Raw genomic sequence first — 18,487 nt, 5'->3', positions numbered from 1 at the left:
CTGACCTCAGCTTCAGGACCTGCACAGTGCAGTCTGAACTATAATATAGAGAATTTCTAGTCATTTAGCATAAGTGGTTTCTACTGTGTACTACTTTTTCAAATTTAGCATTATGCAAATATTCTTATAACTCACTAGAACAATGCAGAAAACACACAGAAATTATGCTTGACAGTTTGGAATTTCAATTGCACTTCTGCGGCAGTTCCAGATGATGGTGGGCTGACTGTCTGGCTCAGAATTGTGCCGAGGGCCACAAGTGTCCTCCTAGCACATCATTAAGAGCACAGTAGATCCAGCTGCTGTCTCTGCAGACAGCTATGGGCGAGGGCCCAGTTCTGCAAATCCCTCACAACCTGATCTGATTAGGTCCCTGGTGAGGAGGCTGGGGGACATTGCTGGGTTTGTTCAAGGCTCCTGGCTCTGCTGGGGACTGTCACTTCCTCTTCTTTCCCTCTCATTCCTCTCCCTCCCTTCTCTTTTAATCCTCAGGTACTTCGTGCTGAAGATTTCTGCTGGGATTGAGTATCCTGGGGAGATCAGGTGGCCACTAGCTTTCTGCCTCTTCCTGGCTTGGGTAATAGTGTATGCATCCCTGGCTAAAGGAATCAAGACTTCAGGAAAAGTAAGAACTTAGGTTTATCTAAGTAAGAGAAAGCTGTGGAATGCCCAAGGGTGGCTGTGTCATAGAGCAGGCAACAGAGCAATGGGAAGGGAGTCTGTGGATGTGGGTGCTAATTCTGATTGTGCTCCATGGTAGCTGTGGAGCTCTGGGAAAGTGACTTCACTCCTGTCTGTAAAATGGGGATAGAAATACTGTTCTTGTAGGGACCCAATAAGACAAATGTGTTCAGAGCTCTAGGTACTGTGATTAGTTTCCTCCCTGTCCTATTAGGGCAGACACTCGTTCCACAGATGGATGTGATTTGGTTGCTTTCCTTAAACTCTCAAGTTCGTGCTTTTGTCTGTCTTCTTGCCTCTGGGTCTGACCGCCAGGTCAGATATTGCTTCTGCCAAGAAGATGGTTGCAGATCAAAACTGCAGGGGAGTCCTTCTCATTCCACCATCATGTTCTTGGTTTTCATGCCCTTCTTCCAGCACCCAGCTTGACACTTTCTCAACCCTCAGGCCCCCAGCACTCAAGGAGGACAGTCCTGTCAGTGGGACTGACTGAGCCAATGCTGGACTAGTCTCACTGAGCAGTCTCTTGGTTGGGCCCCTGGGAAACTACGGAACTCCCTCTGCAGCCCATTTCCAAGCCTCAGAAGGCCGGGAGTCCAGGCAATCCCAAGCCACACTGGCCATTGTTATAGGGCCACATTGACGTTTTTCTGTCCTCCTGCTGTCTTAGAAAAACCCCACTGATGGCTTGACCAATCCGTTTTTGCATTACAAAACAACCAATAATATCTGGTGACTCCAAAAGGCATTTGCATGCTTCAAAATGAAAGTGAAAACGTCTTTAAGACCCAAGGAATGAATATGTAATGGTGGACTGAGATCATAGGGCGCGCAGTGAGACTTGGTCCAGGTGTCCCGGCCAGGGCTTTCTGTGGTGACATTATCACCAACTGACTTTGGAAGGATCAGACCGTGTGGGGAGGCTGGTCTGTCCACCTCCCAATCCTCAATCCTCAGAATGCGCCCAACCAGATACTCAAACCTGGCTGGCACCCCTTGGCCACATAAGCCAATCTGTGTTCTCTCTGGGCATATGGACATGCTCCTGGGTGCCCTTTGATTACAGGTCTTTCTGGTTCTTTCTAGATAATCTAGTGCCACAGGGATGTAAATCATGAGCATTGGCAGGTATGTCATGGTCATCTGGGACAGGTAGCAGAACTCAAATCGCACAATGTGGGAAGAGTCAAGCCAGCTAGAGACAATCCGACTGTGGGGGAGGGCACCCTGGGGACTTCTCCTGGTGTTTGCTAAAGAGGGACATCTCCACTTGGGCCGTGAAACCTGACTGGGTTTTTAATTGGCTCTAAGCTTTTATTTGTTCTTGTCAACAAATGAAAAGAGAATGTTTTCATCTTAGCTATTTTAGGAAATTTTGGTTTCCTCATTTCTAAGGGGAAGGTAGGTGGGTGACGTCTAAGGCCCTCGTATCTTTAGCATTATCCTGTCTGAACACTTGCTGAGTGTGCTGCGGGGCGGGGGGGGGGTGGTGGGGGTGGTGTCACTTTCTTCTCTGACTTCAGTTTCTCCTTCTATAATAAGAGCTGGGATTAGCTCAGAGTACTAGAGGCTGGGTCGTGGGCTTTTTAAGGCTGAAGGAAGATAGGACAATGTTAAAGTGACCCTAACAACAATGCCCAGAGTGGCCTTAGATTTCCTGGAGTCCTTGTCTTCTGTGGCTTGGCACTGAGCTAGGAAGGGAGTTCCATTGTCCTCAAAGGGCCCAGCCAAGAGATTGGTCAGCAAGACTAGCCAAGTATTTGTTGGACCAATATTCCACCAGCAGGATTGCCTCTAGTGGCTAAGGGTGGAGACTGTCCCTTATCACTAAACCGTGATCTAGTGGCTAGGCTAGAAGGTGAAGATGTGCCTGGCTGGACAAGAGGTGATAAATGAGGAGCTGGGAGAACAGGAGCCTTCTTGGTGGCATGAGGAAAAAAGACCTGGTGCCTCCAGAGTCAGACCAATCTGAGTTCAAGTACCGACGTGAACACGCTATTTAACCTTTGGAACCTGGCTCCTTATCTGTACTTTGAGGATGACAGCATGCGCCACATAGGATTGCTGTGAGGAATGAATGAGATAGAGCATGTGTAAACCTGGCACATGATCAGTGAACGTTAGCTCCTTTCATTTTTTTTTAAACATTTGTTTTTTTAGAAGTAGTTGGACACAACTCCTTCCTTCCTTCCTTCCTTCCTTCCTTCCTTCCTTCCTTCCTTCCTGGGGCTGAGGATGGAACCCAGGACCTCCCACGTGCTAGGCAAGCGCTCTACCACTGAGCATAGTCCCAGCCCCTCTTTTCATTTTTATTATTATAAATGTCTGTGTGTTTAAAGGGGTCTTGTGCCACGGTGGCATCTCAAAAACAGTGCTGTTTTTGGGGAAATGGGAAGAGAAATGGAGTTTTGTGCAACATCTGTGCCAGGCACTATGTTGACAGTTGCACAAGCATTTGTTCATTCAACTTTCACTACCCCCTGCTGGGGTAAGTACATTGGTTCCATTTTATAAGCTCATCAAGGGGGACCAAATTGCCTGAGGTTACAGTCTTTCACGGCTGTTAGAATTTGAACCCAAGTCTGTCTTGCTATGAGGCCTAGACTCTATCTGGCCTTCTCTTCAAGGAGGGACTGCTGGTGGGAAATGTGAATTGGGAAAATCCATCTTCCTCCCACTGTGGGTCAGGACCTCACACTCCTCTCTGGTCTCTGCAGTTCAACGTGTGACTTGGGAAATCCCAGGATGTATATGGACCTTACTTTTCTCATTTGCAAAGTCAAGGGCCTGAGTAAACATTCGCTAGGATTCTTTTAAGCCTGGCTCTTCTGTGCTGTTTTGGAATGCCTTATAATCAGTTCTTCCAGCCAATTCAGATTTTTTTCCTTGGTGCTGAATTTTGTAGCCTTTCTAGGAGAGGATGTTTTAGTAAGTCCTGAGCAGGTTTTTATTTTCTTTAGATCTGCTAACTTATCCCCTCTTTATTGAGGAAGTTTTCTGACCAAAGATCAATGATCAATTATTTTTTTTTTCAATGTGGGATACCACCAGAAATAATGAACCACAATTTATTATCCTGGCCTTGGTTGTACAGATATTAATCCTGAAAATTATTTGAGAACCAAGGTGAATGGCATGACTGAAGCTGCTCATTATGGCAAACTCCTTTGTGATTGAAATTCCCCCAGCACAGTCATTTCTATGCCACAGAGATGTCCTTCCTTTCCTGCAGCACAATAAACTCAGTTCCTCTTATTTAGGACCTGAGGAGACAATAATGGTTGGTTGCTTCTTCTGAGACCAAAGCCTTTGAGCAGCTTGAGCTCTAGAGACAGGGGCGACCAGCAGGCAGCTTGAAGGTCAAGCACAGCCCATCTGACCGCAGGGGCTGCTCTTCCTGAAAGTTATGGCAACAGAGCAAAGCTCACCTAATTAGCTCGTGCAGCCGTACCACCTGTTCAGGGACCCTGTGGTGAGGAGGATGCCTCAAGGATTCAGGCCGACAGACTGAGACCAACTAGTCAGTCACTCCTGCCAAGTATAATTCATTATTGTTCAAGTTTAATTCCTCTGACAGTATATCCTGAAATAGTTACATTCTCAAGTTTCCCCAACACAGGGAATGAACTGGGCACGAAGCTTCCGTGGACACCTCTCTTGCGTTTGAGGCATCCTCAGGATTTATAAACCAATCTGTCAGCCCTCTCAGGTCACCAAGACCTGAGAGGTATTCTTTTCTGCGAAATGGGACTCATGTATCTGGTGGTCCATAGGCAGAACTCCAGGCGTGGCAGGGTCTGAACATTGTCCACAGTCAAATGGGAACAGCCCTCAGCTGGTTAGGCTGGGAGGAGTCTTGACGTTTCCCCCTGCAGCCTCCTCAGTTGCAGCGTCCCTTGCCACTATTATCTTGGGGTGATGTTGGAAGTCAGACTGGTAAAGGCCATCCCTGGTTGGTGGCCTCTCCTCCCTCTAGTCCTGTCTCACAGCTGAGAGTGCAGGTGTACCAGCCCGGGGTGGGGCGATTTTCTCCTGAGATGTCAGATGTCCTTGGGTTTTGTAACATCCCTGTGCCCAGAGGTTTCACTTTCTCTCACCCTTTAAGGGGAAGAGAGAAGCAGGTTTGCAGGAATAGGAGGGAGCTGGCTGCTGTCTCTTGCCCACAATCCCTAGCATTGTGAGACTGCTGTCCTGTGGGGGCAGGGAAGAGGCATCCTGTCCTGATGGTGGCAGTGGAGAGGTGAAGAGGCCAGCCTGTCCCTGGGTCTGCAGCTAGAAAGCAAGGGGTTGGCCTTGAGAAATTGGGTTTAGCATCAAAAGTAACTTCCCCGTTTCACTTGCTGAGACCAAACCTGTTGGAGTCATCCTTGACTCTTCTTTTTCTCACATTAGATATACAGGACATTCTCTTGGCTCTCCTTGAAATCATGTCCAGTCTGATGGTTTCTTATCAGCTCTACTGATCTCCTGGGGGAGCCATCGCCATCCCTTGCTTGGTTTGCTGACAGGTTTCCTCCTGTTATTGCCCCTCCCTTGCTCCTGGCAGAATCTGCAGAAGGTGACACTGTTAAAATATGACATCATACTGCAAAACCCTGCTGCAGCCTTCCTTCTCCCACAAAGTGAAAACCAGAGTTCTTAAGGGCTCATCTGGCTCTGTGCGACCTGCTCCTCTCTGCCTTGTCTGCAGGCTTCCTCTCCCCTACTCCTCTCTTGTTCCAGGCCAGCCTCCTTGATATCCCTATAGGGCACACATCTGCCCTTCTTAGAACCATTATTCCAGCTCTTTCCTCTATCTAGCATGCTCTCCCAGACACCTGGTTGGCTCACATTCACTTCTCAATGAAGCCTTCCCTGGCCACCCGTTTCATTTTGCTGGTGGTATTGGAACCCAGGACCTCACATATGCAAGGCAAGTGCTCTGTCATTGCCCTCTATCCCCAGCCTATGGCCACCCATTTTAATATGGCCATTTTCCTAACCATTCACCCAGTATGCCTGTCTCCTTTTTTCTGCTCTATTTTTCCTTCAATAGATGTATCACCTGCTTTGTTTACTGATATGTCCCAGATGCATAACTGTGCATGGCTCATATTACCTGTCCTATGTATTCATATATTTGTTTATTTGAATAAAGGAAATGACCCCAGGACTCTAACCTTTCCCAATCCATCTCTTTTGAAGTTTCCATATTAGTCCTCATCCCTTGAAATCTCAGTTCCTTTCCCTAGCTGCCAGGCTGGAGCCCCCAGCCAGGTACTAGAGTCTATACAGCCGGTGTGTGTCAAGAATTCTGCTCCCACTCACAGGGGCCAGTGTTCTAGTTAGATGGAACACTTCCAGGATGGAAGATGCAGGAGGAAAGGAGATGGCTCTAAGCCAACAGTACTCCCTCAGCTATAACGCCCACCCGTGGATAAGAGAGGACTTTTGTGGGCTCTCATTCCACTAAGTATCTTATGATACATTTTTTGGGATACAGCCTGCTTGTGAGCTAAGGGTTCTTAGTGTTGTTAAATTTAGGACTGGTGAGTTCTAGGCCAGGCTCTGAAGTGGCACTTTTGTTTCTAGTGCTTCAGGTCCGTACTCTTTGTATAGATTGTTCCAATATCCTCTTTTAGTGGCCCTGTGAGGAGCGTACTGGGAACACCACCTTGCAGTGTGGACACTGAGACTCAGAGAGCTTAAGTCACTTTTCAAGGTGACCCAGATTATAAGTGGTGGAGTCAGGCCCATGTGACCCTAGAGCCTGAGCTAATACAGTCTGCTCTCTTCCCCATCTACCATTTTGATCCCAAGCCCTTCCTTACCCTGAGGCTTGATTGACAGGTAAGGAAGGAAAGTACCTCCAACACATCCCCATCCAACAAGTCCCTAAGTTCTGCTGATGTTACCTCCCAATGCTTGTTGATCCTTGTTTCCCACTTTCAGAACCCACTGTTGTACTCTGGGACACTCACGGTCACTCCAGTGTCACTATCCTCTCCTTTCTCCACTCTCAGCCCCAACTTTATGCTCTTCTAAGAGTGAGTAGTGCTTTGCCCTCTCACACCTGCCTTGCCCACTTTCACCCTTCACCTTCCGACCTTGCTTTCCTACCTTGAAGTCACACTCATCTTCTAAGATCCAGCTCAGAGTCATCTCCAGAAATCTTTTAGAAACTCCCAGACTGACACAGTGCCCTTCCCTGGCCTTCTGCAGTGTCCTGTGTGTAACTGCTTAGCCTGTTATTCAGACCTTGTCTCTAGGTCTTCTACATTGTAAGCCTCTTCATCTTTAGGCAACAAATGCCTGACATGCTAGCCAGTGGGTAGGAGGCCCTCAACAAATGCCTGTTGAACTTCACTGTATCTAGTGACCATCTGTTTGTTATAAATCAGGTGCAGGCCAGCTGCTATCCAAGCATTAGCTCATTTAATCCTCACAGTTTTTTGTAAGAAAGGTACTTTTGTCCACAGTAACTGAGATTCAGAGAACTCAGTAACTTGTCCAGTGTCATATAATTACTTAGTACTAGAGGTTCAATTTCACCTGAACCAAATTTGTCTAAATCTAAGGCCTCGTGGGTCTTTTTACCTCGCTGGGATGTCACATGTAAGGTGTCTGCATAGGCAGGCATAGAGGCTTAAGCTAAAAAGAGTCCTCTTCCTGGAATGGGTGGCATATGCCTGTAATCCTAGCTAATAGGGAGGCTGAGGCAGGCAAATCACAAGTTCAAGGCCAGCCTCAGCAACTTAGCAAGAGCCTGTTTTAAAATAAAAAATAAAAAGGACTGGGGATGTCCTTCAGTGACAAAGCATCCCTGGGTTCAGTCTCCAGTACCAAAGCGGGGAGCAGGGGGAACATTGATCTCTAATGGAGGAGTTGAGGGCCATCACCAGGCAGTGGGGTGGGAGTTTGGGGAAGGGAGGTTATAAAGCCTTCCCCCCTTCCCTTGAGGTTCCTCAGGGAGTTGTCCACTCAGAGGCTGGGCAGAGTGACATCTCCCCCCGCCAAGCCCTCTGACTCCAGGCTGACACACCTCGCAGCCTTGGGTGTTCTGGAGGCTGTATTTCTGGCCCTCTCTGACTCACCTTTGGTCCTCGTCCTCTCCCTGTGCCCCCAGCCCTGGCAGAGTCTGGGGAGAACTCACGGCAGGCCCATGTGCCTGGGTGACAGTCTGCTGCAGGTGTGCTCATTCCGCCCCTCTGCCCGTGGCTCTTCCAGGTGGTGTACTTCACGGCCACATTCCCCTACGTTGTGCTGGTGATCCTCCTCATCCGAGGAGTCACCCTGCCTGGAGCTGGAGCTGGGATCTGGTACTTCATCACACCCAAGTGGGAGAAACTCACAGATGCCACGGTGGGCTCACTGTTTCATTTATAGTGGACCCTGGGTGGGGGGGAGCCTTCAGGGATGGGTCTCCCTGGGATGGGGTTTGGCAGAAAGGGTCAGATCTCCTCCCTCAGAGAATCTCACTGTCTGCTTCTACAAGCCCCTGATAATCTTGGCACGTTATGTGCTCAGGAAATATTTAATGAGAAGTAGGTAGCTGAGGATTTTCAGATTCCTGGAAGAGTTGTCCTATAGCTGGACAAAGGCTGATAATTAAGAATGAAATCCCTTTGGTAGCTCTGGGCCACCTCACACAACTTACTTGTTATGAATCATAGTGCATATGTTTTTGCTGGTTGGAACATAACAGCACTTAGGAACACTGCAAGCAGTTCTGTTGCTTTAAAAGCCACAGACACATTTGAATACTTCTTGTACACACACAGAAGATGCATACATGCTTGACCTTTCCCTTTGCGTGTTCAGTACAGGCACATCTTACTCAAAATTCACAGTCCCCAGAGCCCCAGATGAGGGGGTGATTGTTTAATGAGAGATGAAGTTTTTAAAGAAAGCTCTGCTTTTTCAGAGTATGTTAAAAAACACATAGCTAGGATGGAATTTGGCTGCACATAACAGAAAAATCTCCATCTAATATCAGTTTAAACAAGATATAATTTATTTGTTCCTCATGCACTATGGTGATAGTCAAGGACCTGTTGAGTGACCCACTGGTGTCATCAGAGACTAGATTCCTCTCTTTCTGCCCTACCATCCTCAATGATCAGCATCCATATAGCTGCTAGAGCTCCAGTCATCATAACAGCATTCCAGGCAAAGGGTAAGGGTAGAGAAAAGCACCCTCTTCATTTAAAGAGGAGAAGCCCCAGAAGTCCAACATAACAATTTACTTTCGGACATTTGGCCAGAAACAAAGTCATGTTATTTTCTTCCCCTAGGTGGGGAAGCTGGACATACAGATGCCCTTAAATCAAATCACAACTTTGCTTCTAGGAGGACATGGAGGAGTGAATGTTGACTTTGCCAGCACGCACTTGAACTTTCTTTGTGCTGATAAGCACAATTTAAAAACAGAATTTAATTTACACAGATGATAGGAAACCTACCATATAAATCACATAAGGCTATAGCTTGAACTCTTGAGTGACCTGGAGTTTTATGAAGACAATCAAGAGGAATTACCTAACAGAACCAAGATGTGGCATCAGCCGAGCTCAGGAAGGATGTGGCACTGTGAGGTCCACTCTCTTGTGGCACTGGGTTTTCTCTACTACCACTGGGGGTCATAGAATTTCAGGTTTTTAATAGCAGTTGTTGTAATCCATAGTGATATCAACTTAAAAGGCTTTTTATGACTATATTTTGCTGTTGTAAATTGTTCTTCCAAAGAAAGGGCTCTCCCCTTACGTCTGGGTTTATGTGGTGGGAAATACGAGCATGAAATGTGCCTATGGCTTATCAGGTTCCTCACTTTTGATTAGAGGAAGTTAAAAATCTCTCAGGTAATTTACTGGGGCAAGTGAGATATATTTCTCATTTATGTTGGTGTCCAATGCCATCTTGCCTTGTCTGCCTTTTCCCTGGGGAGATGATGTGCCATTGGGCATGTAAGATGGCCCCTCCCCCAAAGCCAGTCTCCTTCAGTGACCTTGACTCTTCTCTCCTTTGGCCTTCCAGGTGTGGAAAGATGCTGCCACTCAGATTTTCTTCTCTTTATCTGCCGCATGGGGAGGTCTGATCACTCTTTCTTCTTATAACAAATTCCATAACAATTGCTACAGGTAAGTGGAGGCCCTCCCAAGAGCCAGAGGTAGTAGCTGGTGAGTGAAAAATAGGGTTGGGGTAGAACAACTGAGTTATCAGGAATCTGATACCATACCCTCACACCTTACCTGATGTACAAATCTCTAGGTTTGCCTCTGGCCTAGGAGAAGCCACCTGCCAAGCCTGGCTGCCAACTTCCGGACCCCAACTTGCACTGCTGACTCTGACACATGTTGGTGGCTCAGTGGCTCTTTAGAGGATGGGATTGAGCCCCTCTGGAGATCGCCATGCAGCCAGCGGCATCCCCTGATGGTCATTTGTGAATTACTATCCACATAATATCAAATAGTAATCAACCACCTACTAAGTATGGTCGTCGGTCACTTGACAAATATTTTTTTAGAGACTCTCCACAGGAAAGATGGGATGGTACACTAGAAAGATCACCTTGGAAGTCAGAGTGCACTTGATTATGAATCCACCATTTTATAAACCTCCCGTACAAGGATAGATGCGTTGGTCTTGGAACATCTGTTTCTTATCTATAAAACACACATGATAATATTTTGATGAGGGGTGAGAGATGCTGTATGCAAAGTCCTCAGAGCAATATTTTGCCCATTAGTTGCCAATAAAAGGAAGTATTGTTTATCATTACTTTAAAAATACTGCTGAGATATTTTATGAAATATTTTGAAATATTCATGATATGTTCGTGAAATATTTATTTATTTTATTTCATAAATATTTTATGAGACATTTTATAAATTATTTTTAAAATACTGTATGAGGTACTTTATGAACCAAGAAAGAGACAGAAAGATTCAGATTGTCCCAGTCTTCACAAAGCTTAGGATCGAGGTGAAGAGGTGTAAGATCATGGGTACGGTTTCAGGTTCAGATTGTCAGACACACTCACTAGACTCAACACATTCATGGAATACAAGTTTAGTTGATTTTAAGAAGAGGTATTCAGCAGGGTGCATAGCCATGCACAGCAATAGGACCTAGGAGACCTCTGGCACTTAGACTCAGCTTTCAATGTCTCAAGCACCTTATAGCACAACTTTGGGAGTAGAGGATGGTGATGAGCCATGTGAGTGCTGCTCATATTAGAGTGGCTTAAACACCTCTGGTCACCTGGTCCTGGGAGGGTGCAGCCCTGCTCCCATTTGTATGTAGCTGACCCCACACATTCTAGGTCATGCATAAAGCAATGTTGGCAACCGGGTGTGGTGAGCTCAGGCTCATGGTTGGATGGATAGTTTTAGTCCATAGCATCTGCCATAGGAATCCATTAACTCACTGGTTAAACTTTCCTTAAGCATCTCTGAAACTACAGGAAAAGATGACAGCTGTGTTGTGGCCTGCATGGTCTGGCACAGCCTTGTGAGGTGAGATTTATACTGGGCTGAATTTCAGCAGGTGCAAAGGGCAAGGGGGTACAATTTCCAAGTGCAGAAGCAGCCTGAGGCAGAAATGGGTAGGAATGAGTGGGAGAGGGGTATGTGGTAAGTAGGACTGGAGAGATGTTCAAGATTAAGGTGCCAGAACATTCAGTGTCTGGTGAGGGTTCATCAGGGAACTGAGATAGCATATCTGGAGCTGAGAGTGAGCCATCCCCCACCAGATACTGAATCTTCTGGCCCCTTAAAAAATGGAGTTGGTTAGGTCAGTGGCTGGGTTCTCCTCCTTCATGCAAACATGCACGCACATACCATATGCACCCAACACATGTTATGCATTTGTCCTTCCCCTGTCCCTTCCCATTCACTTAGTGGCAAACTGTGGTCTCTCCTTTCCAGGGACACTCTAATTGTAACCTGCACCAACAGTGCCACAAGCATCTTTGCCGGCTTCGTCATCTTCTCCGTTATCGGCTTCATGGCCCATGAACGCAAAGTCAACATTGAGAATGTGGCAGACCAAGGTATGGGGACTTGGTCCCCTGTTATGGCAGGGAGGTTCTGGGGTCACCTGACTTTCTGGAACAGGTGGAGGGTGGGGATCCTGAGTGCGCCTCTACAGAGGGACCAAGACAGGCTTCAGGGGGAAGCCCACAGCAGCATGAGTTGCCCTGTCTCTAACCAGAGAGATGGCTTTAAAAAGCCTCCTTTCCTTTCCCCTCTCCTCCGTCTTCCCTTCCTTCTCTTAACGCCACCCCGCCTGAGTGAGTAAGGTCTCTACCCGTCATACCTGTTAGGCACGAGTAGAGGACTCATTAAGCAAATCAGTGCCCCTGGAGCTGATGTGGCCACAGCCTGCCGCAGGATGACATTCCTCTCAGAGGGCTGTGTGGGAACCAGGCATGAACACTTAATGAGCACGGGCTTCTGAGGAGCCTTTTCCTTACAAAGCACTTTCCCGATGGTTAGGTCAGATGTGTTCTCGAGGCCTTCTGCTTAGTTAGCAATGCAGACCTGCTCTTTTATTTTCCCCAGTGAGTGGAAAGGTTGGATGATGGTGGCTGGTGGGAGGGGGGGGCTGTGGAATAATTGTTCTCTCCACCCAAGTGTTGCTTGTATTCATGGCTAACATTTACATGGTGCTTTCAAGTTTACAGCTTTCACTTTTATCTTATTTAATCCATATTTCTAGAATCTCATTTACAGAGAGAGCTTTGAAGATTTTTATTTAACTCTTTGTTTTCCACCCACTCTGGCTCTATAAAGGATCCATCTGGGTATTTAGAGGGTTTGGGGGATGGAGGGATTTCACTGTGGTTATTGCTTGTCACTATGGTCTTACTCTCTAATTAGGCACTTGTGAGGTGCCTCAGTGTGGAGGGGTTGTGCCAGGTACTAAGGGGCACGTTCCTGTCTCCCCGGCCATCCAGAGGTGAACCTGTGCCAGGATCGTCTGGCAGTCATCTTTTCTACAAGGACCTCATTGCTGTTCTCACATAATGGCTGGGATGTCATTAGAGGAGAGAAGGAAGCTCTAGAAATGTCACCTTTTGGGTGGGCTGATCGATTTCTTCTGGTTCCTCGAGGATAATTAATTGTGGCTTTAATTTGTGCTGACAGAGCCTCAAAGAGTTAAAGAGCAGCTCTATTGCACTGTTGGGGGGCGGGGATGTGTGCTTGTTCTCCCTGGAGAGAGTGTGAAGCCCGTGAAACCGTGAAACCCGGAGGGATGTTTGGTTCTGCAGCAGTGCCCTAAATTAGAGGGGCCCTGGGAGCTCAGCAAATGCTTTTTCCTGGTTGAAAATTCGCAAACTCCTTGTGAGGCAGAGAGAGGAAGGAGGTGAGAAGGCTCTGTCCTCAGGAGTGTCTGAGCCACCCCCAGCTGTCCTGTAACCTCATTTCCTCCCAGCAGAGTTGCTGAAGCAGATGTATGTGCCCCACTTTCTAGCACTTATCTGAGGCATCTTGCTATTTTTTTTTTTTGTGTGTGTGTGACATTACTGAGCTTGTTGGGAACAAATGGCCAAGCTGCCAGAAATAGTGATTTTTTTGAGATGCAGGCCACATAAGTTAATAGTTCTGAGCTCTTTCCTGCCCTCAGAAAGGAATCTGGGTTGAACATGTGGCTCAAATTCCAATAGAATTTTGCTTATTCTCTGTGTGAAGAGCAGCAGACAATTGTCTGTGTTTCTGGAATTTTCCCTTTCCAGTATTTTTCAGTATTCCTCTGATCTAACAGGGAGAAGAGCACATCTAGAAGGTTCTAGCCTGTGGCACTGATACTTGGTCTTTGGTCCAGAAACAGTGGGCTTCCTTCCCCAAAGGAGAGAAAGCAGTGGCCCATGGGACTGTCCCTATATCCCTTAGGGTAGCTATTTCTGCTCATCTGAACTTGCATATATTCTTATGTGTACTTTACAAGCTTATGACCTCTGGTGTAAAGAAGGCTCTGCAGAATCCAGGTCAGATACTTGGGATCAGACTTGCCTTGAATTTCACCCATATTGTAATATGCAACACTATTCGCCTATAGACACTCAGGATATTTTTTGCTAAACCAACGTTGGTAACTAAGCTTTGGTCTTTAGTCAAAAACAGGTTCTCCTTAATGACCGAACATTATTCTGGTTCATTCACTACTCCCTTCTAAGGGAGGCATTTCTTTCAAAATTATGACCCCAAATCTTGACCACATCAGAATTTGGGGTGGGGGGGCTGAAGGTGGTATTGGTGATGATACCAAATGTGCTGTACTTTTATGACAGGCATAGGGAAGGGAGTCTTCCCAGGGGTCGACTCCAGAAATGAACACTCCAGAGGAGACTGCCCTTTGAGAGCCATCTCCTGCCCATCTGTATCACTGCCTATGGAGCAGTGATTCATTTTCTGACATGAATCCGAAGCTCTACAAAGATGCTTATCTAACAAGCAGAAAGACTGGGTTCAGCTCGAGCAGACAAACCCAATTTTATTTAGAATTCCCAAATATTGATTGGTGGTAACTCCCGATAAACCAGACTAGGCACATCCTAATAGTTCAGAGATCAAATCAAACACCCTCCATCCAACCACACGGGCATACATGCCTTGCATTCCAATCCTTCTGCCCACAGGCACAGGGTGCAGGTGATGTGTTCTCAGAGAACTCATCCCATTTGAGATAAGTGTCACAGCTGAGTGGCCACCCACGCGGTGCTGTGGGTCTGCATGTATTGCTTTGGCCCGAGACCCATGCTTTGTCTTCAGGGGTGCTCTGCAGTGAGGGAGGCTCTCACTGTGCCATTTCCATAGGCCCTGTCCCCAGAAAGTTACTGGGATGCAGAACTCTATTCATCTCCTGTGATGGGAAGAGTAATAAAGGTCTATGTTTCCTGCATCCTGCTATGTCCAGGCATGCTCCATGCCATTTGCTTATATTGACAAATTTTATTCTCACAGAGCACTACAAAGTAGGGGCTACTGTTATCTTCATTGCTTGAGAAGGAAACTCAGGTTTGTCCAGAGAGGTCAAGTGACTCACCTGTGGTCACCATGGCTATTAAAAAACAGTATTATTTTCTAGACGATTCCACTCCCCAAGACAACATGGGTAAGTGAGGTTTGCTTTAATGTAGCTTGAAAAAAAAGTGCCTTCATTTGAGTCCTTTAGGGAGACAGCTGAAATTGAAGCAGGCCTAATATTTTGAAACCAACCCCCCTGGGGAAGTAGTAACACCCCAAAGGGTTGAATCATGTTTAAGCATCCTGCTGAGGTCCTGTGGCAGTGGCCATTTAAGACCTAGTCAGCTTTATGGGACTGACTGTCGTCAGAGCACTGTGCTGGCTTCCTTGTTTTGCATGTGAGACCTATTTTGAACTGTAGTTTAATACAGACTTTTCTTTTATGGTTCACATAGGGAGCCTTTAGAGTCTGGCCGTACAGTCTGTTCACTAAATGCATAAAGCAGGGGTATTTTAGGCATTTGAGTCTTTATATTTCAAATGCCCTGAGGCCCTAGGCAACATTAGGAACTAATAACCTGATAAATTTCAGTTTTTTTTTTTTTTAAAAATGCCATTATGCTTGAGTTATAAAAACTGCAGATGCTGGGGTTTCTGGTTTCCAGATATGGGATGGCTGTGGGTTATCCAGCACTGGTGTTCACTGGTCTCTGTCCATATCATATCGCTTTCTCCTTACAAAGAAACTCACACCTGTCATGTCTTTGGCTATGGTTGGTCATGATGATCTTTCCAGTGAGACCACAAGGCAGGAGGGGATGGCCACAGAGCTTTATAGCAGCTGAGAAAACTCTAAGTTGGACAGCTCCCCAGCAGGGCAGCCTGTGGGATTCTTAGGAACCTCTGAATCAGAACCTCTAATTGCCAAGTTCATTGTCTTCCTAATAAAAGCTAATATTATGTGAACTTTGATGATGTGCAGGGGTACCACACTCAGCGTATCACCTGCATTTTAAAATGTGCTCTTCATAACAACATTGTTGATTGAGTTGAGATACTACTGTTATTCCCATTTTTACAGGTGGGTAAATTTAAGGCTTCTGGCAATTAAGTAACCAACCTAAGTTTGCGCAGCTGGTAAATGGTAGAGTCTGGATGTGGATCAGGTCTGCCTGACCTTTAGGGAGCAAATTCAACTCACACCATGCTTCACCGTCCATCTTCTTCTTTTTTTAAATTTTTATTGTTGGTTGTTCAAAACATTACATAGTTCTTGACATATCATATTTCACACTTTGTTTCAAGTGGGTTATGAACTCCCATTTTTACCCCGTATGCAGATTGCAGAATCACATCGGTTACACATCCATTGATTTACATATTGCCATACTAGTGTCTGTTGTATTCTGCTTCTTAATGAATTACGGATGGACTAACATAGCCCCATCTTTACCAAGTAGGGCAAGATCCTAAAGGTGGTGGAGAGATTCGTGTTTTATGGGAGTGGCTTCTGTTGGAGAACTGAGGAGGGGGGAATATAGCTAAAGGGGGAGATATGTCATTCTGGTGATGTCCTAGCCTTTGGAGCGGGGATCTCTACATCAGCTGTTGACACTGGGGTTGGGCAATCCTTTGTTGGAAGGAGACTGGCTGTGCATTGAGGGGTGTCTAGTTGTATCCCTAGCTGTACCCACTAGATGCTGGCAGCCATACTAATCCACCACAGTTGTGAGAATCAGAAATGTCTCCAGACATTGCCAAATATCTCTTGGTGGTGGGGGGCAATATCATCTCTAACTGAGAACCCTTGTTTTAGAGGGCAATTATTATAATCATTAAAACATAATAATCCAACAGAAATACAGTTTCATATGTTATTTACATGGAAGACAGCCTGGTCTAATTGGGGAAGCTGGTAGAGATGAGTAAAAAATAAAAACAGTGGACTCAGCATAGAATGAGGAAGAATTCAGGGTCTCCGTGGTCAGAAGGCTCTGGAAAGAGGGACCTGGAGCTGGGTGGGCCTGCAATCATCTGTCTCGTTCCTCTCAGGGCCAGGCATCGCATTTGTGGTTTACCCTGAAGCCTTAACCAGGCTGCCCCTCTCTCCGTTCTGGGCCATCATCTTTTTCCTGATGCTCCTCACTCTCGGACTTGACACCATGGTGAGCCCTTTCCCCTTCTGCCCCTGTCCCAGGTTCCTTCTGAAGACCCTGTTTCCTGGGTTGAGCCAGCAGCAAAGAGGTAGACTTAGGGGTGACTGAAGGCTTCCCCCGAGCAATGTAGGGAAGGTGAGGTGCCCGTCCAGGGCTCAGGATTACTTGGCAGTTTTGGGCAGAGGAGTCATCCTCTCCCTTCCTTGCCTCTCCTGGTTCTCCACGCTAAGTTTTAGCCTGCATGTGTCCTGTCTTGGCATCATTTTCCTGAAGTAAATTCCATGGGGGGCTGGATAAGGGAGAATATTATAAAGTGAATTTTAGGGAAATTGCTGCGGGGCTGAGAATACTGCAAATCATGCTGACAGGTGCTTAAAGTTCAGTGGTTGGTGCAAAGAGGGTTTTTCCTCAAATAGAAGATCAAATGCAAGGTAACTGGAGGAGAGGAATTTACATCTCATGAATACAAAACGAAGCTTAAAGTGACCTGATGAATGAATATGAGTGTATTCTCCAGGGGCTTGAAAGTACAGTTTCTAAAGCTCATATCCTGCTCGAATTCTCCCAGCCGGCTATGTGAGCTGGGCCCTTTTAGACCCATCAAAAGAATACCATCCTAAAAAACCAAACCTAGCCCAGATTTCCCTGGGGAGACATGCAAACGGCTTTTGAGAGCCTTCCGAGTGGGAAAGTTTGACTCAGATACTGTTTCTCGACTCTGCTCCAGTTTGCCACCATCGAGACCATAGTGACCTCCATCTCGGATGAGTTCCCCAAGTACCTGCGCACACACAAGCCGTTCTTCACCCTGGGCTGCTGCATTTGTTTCTTCATCATGGGTTTTCCCATGATCACCCAGGTAAGAGGCCTGCTGCACACAGGTCTGGGGTGGCCCAGGTGACTCTCTTTCCCTTTACCCTTAATTCTCGGGCCTCACCACCATAGCTGAATCACTGCCATTTTCATGTAGAGGGCACCAGCCCATTAGGAATTCTGAGTAGAGAGGGAAATATGCCATCTTGGCTACTGATGGTGCTTCTGGCATTTTGTAATTAAGATGTAGCCTTCTTGAGCCAACAAGACAGGTGTGTCCCATTTAAGATGGAAAACTTAGAAAATTCGAGTTGCAATGTACCAACCAGATACATTTCCAAGATATTACTCATCACACAAGCTTCTTCCAGTCCTGAATGACTTGGTAAATTGGACATGAGCTCCCGTAGTATCTACACTGCTCCTGTTGTCTCTGTGACCTTGAGCAAGTCACTAATCTGGGCCTTAGTTTATGTATAAAATGATGGATTGAAATGAGATGGCCTCTAAGCCTCATCGATTATAGGGAGACTTGAAAAGTAAGGAAGAGACACATGGGGATGTGTGAGGACTGCTCAGAGATATCCAAAGGTTGTATGAAGGTCAATCAAACGCAGATACACTGGTGGAAATGATCATGGATTGCTTAAAGCAATAAAGGAAGGCCTCCGGCTGCTTTCACATATGTAACTCAGATGTTGACTTTGCCTTTGAAAAATAAGGTGTTAAAATACTTTTTTTGCATGCTTTATTGACTAATTCAGAGACTGTCAAGGGGCTGCTTTGGTAACGGGCAAGGGCTCCAGTTTACAACTTGACCAGGTGTAGGTTACTGCTCTTGAGAGAGGGGAGATTCTTTGACTACTGTTTGCACCTGACTCTTCTCAGGAT

The 18,487-nt window shown here is 46.4% G+C and overlaps 1 protein-coding gene across 3 annotated transcripts in view; it reads left to right on the top strand.

The window, feature by feature from the left end:
- Slc6a5 (solute carrier family 6 member 5) overlaps positions 1-18,487 on the top strand; it is a 54,791-nt gene that overhangs the window by 18,118 nt on the left and 18,186 nt on the right. For all 3 annotated transcript variants that reach the window (XR_013437687.1, XR_013437688.1, XM_005335958.3), the window contains 6 exons: positions 493-625; positions 7,888-8,022; positions 9,694-9,797; positions 11,586-11,710; positions 16,680-16,792; positions 17,511-17,642. Coding sequence is in view for 1 of the 3 variants with exons in the window: in XM_005335958.3 (XP_005336015.2) it covers positions 493-625; positions 7,888-8,022; positions 9,694-9,797; positions 11,586-11,710; positions 16,680-16,792; positions 17,511-17,642 (742 nt within the window). In the remaining 2 variants the exon portion in view is untranslated. The remainder of the gene's footprint in view (positions 1-492; positions 626-7,887; positions 8,023-9,693; positions 9,798-11,585; positions 11,711-16,679; positions 16,793-17,510; positions 17,643-18,487) is intronic.

The sequence above is a fragment of the Ictidomys tridecemlineatus genome, chromosome 4 (genome assembly GCF_052094955.1).
Source record: "Ictidomys tridecemlineatus isolate mIctTri1 chromosome 4, mIctTri1.hap1, whole genome shotgun sequence".
In the NCBI taxonomy this organism is placed as follows: Eukaryota; Metazoa; Chordata; class Mammalia; order Rodentia; family Sciuridae; genus Ictidomys; species Ictidomys tridecemlineatus.
The sequence above is the reverse complement of the archived record's forward strand: the minus strand, read 5'-3'. Positions and strand labels throughout refer to the sequence as shown.